This window comes from Silurus meridionalis, chromosome 9, assembly GCF_014805685.1.
Source record: "Silurus meridionalis isolate SWU-2019-XX chromosome 9, ASM1480568v1, whole genome shotgun sequence".
Taxonomy (NCBI): domain Eukaryota; kingdom Metazoa; phylum Chordata; class Actinopteri; order Siluriformes; family Siluridae; genus Silurus; species Silurus meridionalis.
This window is the reverse complement of record NC_060892.1, coordinates 2,035,534-2,043,989: the sequence shown is the minus strand read 5'-3', so window position 1 is coordinate 2,043,989 and position 8,456 is coordinate 2,035,534. Positions and strand designations below refer to the sequence as shown.

General features: G+C 43.0%; 1 protein-coding gene and 1 long non-coding RNA gene across 6 annotated transcripts in view; one reads left to right on the top strand and one right to left on the bottom strand.

The window, feature by feature from the left end:
• The window catches only part of tle2b (TLE family member 2, transcriptional corepressor b), a 79,297-nt gene that overhangs the window by 10,599 nt on the left and 60,242 nt on the right, over positions 1–8,456 (bottom strand). For 3 of the 5 annotated variants that reach the window (XM_046857277.1, XM_046857274.1, XM_046857276.1), the window contains exons 9-13: positions 5,807–5,938; positions 4,478–4,531; positions 1,730–1,894; positions 463–595; positions 189–361 (exon numbers count right to left, since the gene is read on the bottom strand). In XM_046857277.1, the coding sequence (XP_046713233.1) occupies positions 189–361; positions 463–595; positions 1,730–1,894; positions 4,478–4,531; positions 5,807–5,938 (657 nt within the window). The remainder of the gene's footprint in view (positions 1–188; positions 362–462; positions 596–1,729; positions 1,895–4,477; positions 4,532–5,806; positions 5,939–8,456) is intronic. The other 2 variants (XM_046857275.1, XM_046857278.1) reach the window with 1 other exon arrangement.
• On the top strand, positions 5,993–7,992 carry LOC124391017. The gene is made up of 2 exons (XR_006926893.1): positions 5,993–7,102; positions 7,199–7,992. It is a non-coding gene; the product is annotated as an uncharacterized LOC124391017 (long non-coding RNA).

Sequence of the window (8,456 nt, the reverse complement as noted above, 5' to 3'; positions counted from 1 at the left end):
AGTACTGATCTGGGGTAAGAGTGTGTATGTGTGTGTGTGTGTGTGTGTGTGTGTGTGTGTGTGTACCATATGGCTGTGTGTGTAGACACTAGCTGAAATACTGATCTGGGGTAAGAGTGTGTATGTGTGTGTGTGTGTGTGTGTGTGTGTGTGTGTGTGTGTGTGTGTGTGTGTGTGTGTGTGTTCACCATAGGGCTGCGTGTGTAGGCACTAGCTGCAGTACTGATCTGGGGTGACAGAGTGATTGATCCACCGAAACTTCCTGGACTGGCGAGTTCTCCGTTGAGTCCGGCGTGAGACATGACACTGAAGTGTCCCGGGTAAGAAGCCGAGGTCATGGATAGGGGACTTCGCAGAGCTGCTGCACAACCACACAGAGACACGATGGTTAGAGACGCAGCATTTTATTCTGGGCTTAATATTAATTCAGAGCTCCATGAGAGCAGACGGTCTTCCTTTTACCCATAGGATCTGCTGAGGAGGCGGGTTTAGTGACAAGCCGCAGACAGGAAGTGCTGGGGCCGGGGGTGAGGGCCTCACGGTGAGACGGGGAGCTACTGCCGGACTTTGAAGATGGCGACTGACATTTCTCTGTCTGCGGAAAAGCCAAGAAATCCTGCATTATCACTGATCAAAGGCATAAAACATGAACGCCATAAGCCTTGTATATAGGGCCAAAAGTATTGGGAAATGTGCTTTTTCATCAAACTGTTACCACAAAGTTTGAGGCCCACGTAATACGTCTTTGGATGCAGTTGCATGCACTAGGACACCCAAACCTGTTTTAGCTCCATGGGTTTGAGATCATAAATGTGAACGGATGAATGTGAACGCTGACTGGCCTCCTCACCTCACCTACTTCAGGACCTGATTCTACTTGTGGCTGAATGATTCTCTACAAATCTCCACAAAATCCAGTGCAACCTCTCAGAAGAGCGGAGCTTATATTAAAGAGGAATAAAGTACATACCAATCTCACTGTCAGGTGTCTACAAACCTTTTGTGCATATTTTGTGTAATAAAAGACTTGTGCATGAAGGCCATCAGACGTGGCAACAAAATCAAAGGCAGAAACGTTCAAACAAGAAAAAAAAAATTAATCAAAAGGATTTTTTTTAAATTCAAGATGCAATTTTAAAAATAGATTTTAATTCACATTATCTGAAATTAATGTCTGGAATTAATTAGTGTCTATAAACTATAATCCTTGAATCATATTGAATATATATTAGGGCTGTCAATTGCTGTTTAATCTCATGATTGTCATAATTTAACTCGTGATTACTTAAATCGCAATTTTTATCTTCTAAATGTACCTTCAATTAACACTTTTAAAGTTTTTAATACTCTGATCGTAACAAATAATTAAATATTGTAATTTCACTCAAAATCTCTCACTATTATTAATTATTTTATATTTATTAAATTATTATTTGAATATTAATTTCTTTTGAGGTGTCATGGTTCTATAGTTATATGTTTTCAGTGATTGTTTTAATTGTTAAATTTGCTTTCCTCAGTGTGTGTGTGTGTGTGTGTGTGTGTGTGTGTGTGTGTGTGTGTGTGTGTGTGTGTGTGTGGGCATGTGTATGTGTGTGTGTGTGTGTGTGTGTGTGTGTGTGTGTGTGGGCATGTGTGTGTGTGTGTGTGTGTGTGTGTGTGTGTGGGCATGTGTGTGTGTGTGTCTATGTGTGTGTGTGTGTCTGTGTGTGTGTGTGGAGGCTCTGACCTGTCCCGAGTCCTTGCTCTTGCCTGGAGTGGGGCTGTGATCTGGTGGTGAGGGGGCAGGAGGGAGACTCGGAGATCTGGGAAGCTCCTTCCTCAGCGTAGGTGCTCGGTCCAAGCCGTTTCCGTGAGGAGAGTGAGCAGCGCTGCCCACAGGGGAGGACGGGTCCTGCAAAAAAAAAAGAAACACGGATACAGGGAGTGAAAGAAATGTAATTAGAAAATGCAACGGTAATAAATCCAATCAATCCGATTTCCAGCATCCAATTGATTTTGTTCAACTATAACATGGACACCTACGGTATACAGTCTCAAATATCATGCATTTTAATAGCTTCATAATCTCTCTCTCTCTCTCTCTCTCTCTCTCTCTCTCTCTCTCTCTCCTCTCTTCATCTCTCAATCTTTATCGCCTCCACTCCTCCTCTTTCTCTCTCTTTTTTTCTCCCCGCTCGCTGATGTTTATCTATTATGCACGGCTGCGGAACACTCGCACGGGCAGGGTTTGTGGATATTGTTTTGTGTCCGTAAGGCAAATTATGGGAGAAAACATATTCCGTTACGCCACATGAGGAATTTTTCAAAGGCTGAAATATTGTGGAGGCACACCGAGCTGATACTAAACTAATAACGAAGCCTTTCGCTGATCCACGAGAAGAATACACCATGGCCTCGTTAACTCGCTGGAAAAAAAAAGGAAAAATCAGCACCGTGCTGGAAGACAGCAGTAAATTATCTTTAATCATAACAAAATGCCCTATTTATCAAGCTTTAGGGAACGCTGCGTACTAACTACCTCCTGCCAAAAGTATTGGGACACCTGACTTTTCCACCCACATGTGGATCCTATTCAACCCTATTGAACAGGGATGATAAGATTCGCTGATTCGCATCGGTGCTCCAGCATTAAAGTTAACGGTGTGATAACATTTGTGCATCAGTGAAAATCGATTTATATACATATGATTATTAGTAGGTGCGATTTACTTTTATTATTAAGAAAGTGACCAATATTTTGTGACCAATATTTGATCTGCAGATCGATTTCTCCTCGCTAAACCGTTTCTCGATCGCGTTCCCTCAGCACCGCTGCTGCTACGTGAACGTGACGTATCGCAACGCTACGGAGACTGAGGCGTGTCCTGAAAATCACATAGAATACAGATTAACATGGCAGAGGTAGAGCTGTGACTTCCTGCAGACACAACAGGAAAAGAACATCTGGTTTAATTTCATCTTTTTTCTTTTCATGCGTTAGAACTCAGAAGGCACTTGAGTAAACTGATGATTTGCTGTCTGTCTGAACCAAAATATTAAAAGTGGACTTTCTGTACCACATTGAATTGCAGAGCCTCACTGCATCGCATTGCGTTGAATCAAAATCTGAGCTGCTTCGTGTGTATTTTTAATGTAACGTATCGTTGGCTGTGCATCAAGATGCGGATCGAATCCGTCTCGGATATGAAGATGCACATCACAAATCTCAATAGAACCTAATGAAACGATCTCAATGTATTTGTACACTTTTATATGAGCGTTAAAATAGACAGTATATCTGAGTAAAAGACAGGAGGCGGAGCTGGAGGTAGCAGAGCTGAAGATGCTGAGATGTTTGTTGGGAGTGACGACGATGGACAGGATTAGAAATGAGTTTATTAGAGGGACAGCGCATGTAGGACGTTTTGGAGCCAAGGTAAGGGAGGTGAGATTGAGATGGTTTGGACATGTGCAGAGGAGGGACATGGGGTATATCAGTAGGAGAATGCTGAGGATGGAGCCACCAGGAAGGAGGAAAAGAGGAAGACCATGGAGGAGGTTTATGGATGTGGTGAGGGAAGACATGCAGGTAGTTGGTGTGACAGAGGCAGAAGTAGAGGACAGGGGGGTATGGAGACGGATGATCCGCTGTGGAGACCCCTAATGGGAGCAGCCGAAAGAAGAAGAAGAATGTCTGTAATACAGATGTGTAAAGAGTAGCTGAAAATCATACTCGAGTAAAAGTATAGATACCTCACTGCAAAGTTAATTTCACTATGACTGAGTCTTCCAGTATCTGATTTGAACAGTATTTGAGTATTTGACTCATACTGACCGTAGGCTTGTGGTCCTCGACACCAGGACACAAATCAAATCGTGCATTATCCGCATTAACACTGCAGTAACCATCAACCCGACAACAGAGATAAAACAAAGTAGCAAAGCGATCTTTTAAAAAGGGATGTTTAATTAACAAATAAAATGACAGTAACACAATCATGTCACAAAGTAGAAGAACCGTTTATTTAATAGAGAAATTAAATAATTGTAGATAAAGTAAAAGCAAATATTCAGAGCTGATTGTGATGTGATGCAGGACAATATTTTTATTCAACTCCAACAAAAAAATTTCTCTCAAGTGTTACAGAATTGATTCGAGCTCTTTTACGACTGAAAATGAGGCCAACGGTGCGAAAAAGTTGCTCAGATGCGAATTGGAGAGTGTTGAGTCTTAATGACATTTTAAACAGAGGTGCAGAATGTAATTGGTAAATGCTGACTCGGTAATTAAAAGAGAGTGGAGTAAAAGGAATCGTAAATGGAGTTGAGTAAAGAGAAAAAGTCACTTCTTTGATACTCAGTGAAATGAGAAAGTAGCCAAAAAAATTGTTTAAATACAGTAAGGAAGTACATTTACTTTAATACTAAAAACCACTGCTGTGATGTTTCTCCACAGAGAATTACATAGGAATTAAAATCACATATCAGGACTCACCTCATTGGAGACGTCTACCACTAGATTGTCTTCACTCTTGTCCCCATCACTGTCCTAATAGAAGGAGAACAAGTAGAAATGTTAGAGAAAGCGCACACACACACACACACACACACACACACAACATATATATTATATACACACACACACATATATATATATATAAAAAGTATTGGGACACTTGACTTTTCCAGCCACATGTGTTTTTTTCTTGAACTGCTCCATATTTTATCTTCAGAATTACTTCTATATAAAATATCCTGGTTTATCATGGGTTCTGTATATACAGGTTATAGGATCTACACGATGCACAGCAATACAGCGCTCCCAGCGTTCCCGCCACTTCTGGAATGTGTCCTGAAAGTCTTTTAATGAGGGTTTTTATATAACATGGTTTCGGAATGAACAAATGATCACTGTATTTGTTCTTCCAGACCTTAGCAGCAATTAGAGCCCATCAGAATCCTGCAGCAGGATGCTACCCATCCATTATATACCACACCACGCTCTAATGATAATAACCCAGGAGGTGCCATTAAATCAGAATCTCTCTATGGGTTTTAGTCCTTTTGGCTTTGACAAGTTTTACATCTTGATCCTGTTTTATAAAACATCTTCAATCGGTACCACCTGCTCCTGTGAGGCCTTTACTGTACACTAGGGGTATCAAGTTTCGAAACTAGTTTTGTAACACACCAACAGATGGCAGCACAAGGCTGCATGCACAGTCACAGGGAGCACCGGCCTTCATTACCCAGTGTGCCAAAAAACATGCTCCTGTGTAGATCAGGAGCTGTGCAGCTGGTGCTATTCTGACCACGTGCTTTACCACGTCTGCTATTCTGACCACGTGCTTTACCACGTCTGCTATTCTGACCACGTGCGAACCCTGAAACAACACATTTCCACACATACCCTGCTCGCCAGATTTGGCTCCTGTGGACTAACCTTAACCCTAAACCTAAATGAAGAGCCAGGTCAGCGTTTTGACCCGATCAGGCACGAAACGCTTTGGAAAGAAGACTTCCAGGACACATTCCAGAAGAATGCTGGGGGCGCTGTGTTACTGTGGAAGGGGGCTATTTTAAAGGTGAGTCTCAAAAATGTTTTATATCACTTCGTATATGTAGTGACAGACCAGATTTCTTTTTTTTTTTTGCTTCAATATTGATAATGGAACAGCATAATTCCATTTTCCGGTTGCCCAAAGATCTGCTAGGTGTCTGTGAAAAACAGACTGAATGCCATCTGAATAGGGAGAAAATGTGTAAACATCATTAATCACATTAGGGGATGAGTTTGAGGTCATGAGTGCGCGACAGGACGTACGTAATGCGATGGGCCGTCTTTATCGTCACAGCGCCTCCTCTTGGCATCGTTGCCGGTGTGGGAGGAGAAAACTCCCGAGGGTCCCTGACGCTCCTCTATCGCCTGACTGTCTGTTGACGACACAGACTTGCTCTACCAAAAGAAAGAGGAAGTGAATTAACACACACACACACACACACACACACACACACACAAACAGACCTGCTAATGACATTGACACACACTGGTGTAACACAGACAATGCAGATGGTTATGCATACCACACACACAGACACACACACACACACACACACACACACACACACACACACACACACACACATTTATACACGATTCCCTGTTCTCAAAGCCAAGCAGGATCTTGGCTGACTGCTCTAGAACCTGCGTTTTCATTCTCCCTGCACCTGAGAGTGTTCTGAGCCAAACAGGATGTGAGCTGGACTATGATGAGCATGAGGAAAAAAAACAGCATAAAGAAGTGCAGTGCTCTGGACATGTCCTCTGTGTCTCATCTGTCCCGGACTTTCATATTATTCCATTTTCAGCTGCTGTAGTGAAATGATAAATAAATGGACATTCATACTGCTAAATCAGCACAAATGAAGAGTAATAAAGAGTAAAAAATAGTAAAGGAGCATTTACTTGTTTCTTTTTAAAGTATAATATTCTATAAATTTATTAATCAGTCAATCAATTAATTAATTAACACATTTGTCTTTAATTTATATTTTATTTCCCCTGCATTTTTCCTAGAAAAAAGTGTGTTTGTGTGTAATTTTAGTGTAAATTGTGTGTCAGATGGGGGATCAGTAGGTTGGGGGGGATCAGTAGGGTGAGGGGATTAGTAGGTTGGGGGATCAGTAGGTTGGGGGATCAGTCGGTTAGGGGATCAGTAGGTTGGCGGGGATCAGTAGGTTGGGAAATCAGTAAGTTTGGGCGATCAGTAGGTTGGTGGGGATCAGTAGGTTGGAGGATCAGTAGGTTGGTGGAGATCAGTAGGTTGGGGGATCAGTAGGTTGGGGGATCGGTAGGTTGGAGGGATCAGTAGGTTGGTGGGGATCAGTAGGTTGGGGAATCAGTAGGTTGGTGGGGATCACTAGGTTTGAGGGATCAGTAGGTTGGTGGGAATCAGTAGGTGTTGGTCAGTAGATTAGGGGATCAGTAGGTTGGGGAAGATCAGTAAGTAGGGGATCAGTCGGTTGGTGGGAATCAGTAGGTGTTGGTCAGTAGGTTGGGCGATTAGTAAGTTGGGGGATTAGTAGGATGGTGGGGATCAGTAAGTTAGGGGATCAGTAGGTTGGTGGGGATCAGTAGGTGTTGGTCAGTAGGTTGGGCGATCAGTAAGTTGGGGGATTAGTAGGATGGTGGGGATCAGTGTTAGGGGATCAGTAGGTTGGTGGGGATCAGTAGGTTGGAGGGATCAGTAGGTGTTGGTCAGTAGGATGGGGATCAGTAAATTGGGGGATAGTAAGTTGGTGGGGATCAGTAGGTTGGTGGGGATCAATAGGTTGGGGGATCAGTAAGTCGGGGATCAGTAGGTTGGTGGGAATCTGCATTTTGGAGGATCAGTAGGTTGGTGGGAATCAGTAGGTTGGGGGATCAGTAGGTTGGTGGGAATCAGTAGGTTGGGGGATCAGTAGGTTGGTGGGAATCAGTAGGTGTTGGTCAGTAGGTTGGGGGATCAGTAGGTTGGTGGGGATCAGTAGGTGTTGGTCAGTAGTTTGGGGGAATCAGTAGGTTGGGGGGATCAGTAAGTGTTGGTCAGTAGGTTGGGGGACCAGTAGGTTGATGGGGATCTGTAGGTTGGTGGAAATCAGTAGAGTTTTGGTAGACCTTCAGGATTGAATGTTCAGACAGGCTGGGAGGAGACTGTTCTCTCTGCTCATCTCTTGGTATTCCAGGGCTTTATAGTGGTATGATTGTGATCTCGATCTCTCTCTCTCTCTCTCTGTCCATCTCTCTCTCTCTCTGTCCATCTCTCTCTCTCTCTCTCTCTCTCTCTCTCTCTCTCTCTCTCTCTCTCTCTCTCTCTCTCTCTCTCTCTCTCTCTTTCACACTTTCTCTTTCTCTCCTCCTCCTCATTCAGCAACAATGAAATAAAGAATGAGAATTGATTAAGCCCCTAGAGTCTCTCATTTATTTTGAGCTCCACATTTTCCCTTGAACACCTTGTATCAGTCTGATCATGTCTGATAAAAAAAACAACAAAACACTTCTCGTTTGGTTTTGTCTTGTTTCACCAAACCAGTCTGAGTTCATGTCTGTCTGTCTCTCCGTCTGTCTCTCCGTCTGTCTCTCTGTTGCTACGGTTAGCTGCGCTAGTTTAGCTGAGTGTGTTTTATCTGGATTGTGAATGAGAGACGACAGTAAAAGGCGCCGCAAGTCTCCGCATTATCATTCACTTTTATTGTTCAAAGCACACATGATAATGAGAATCTCTCGAGCGTTACCACAAGACGAGACTGCGAGGTGCTGCGATGCTGAGGTTCTGATTTCAGATGAAGAAACAACCTCATGTTTTTAACAATTAATAAAACTGTCAGTGTTGTAATGATGATGATGATGATGATGATTGTTATATCATATATTCACCCTGAGCTGAGACAGGGCATGCAACACACGCATAAACTCACACACACACACACACACA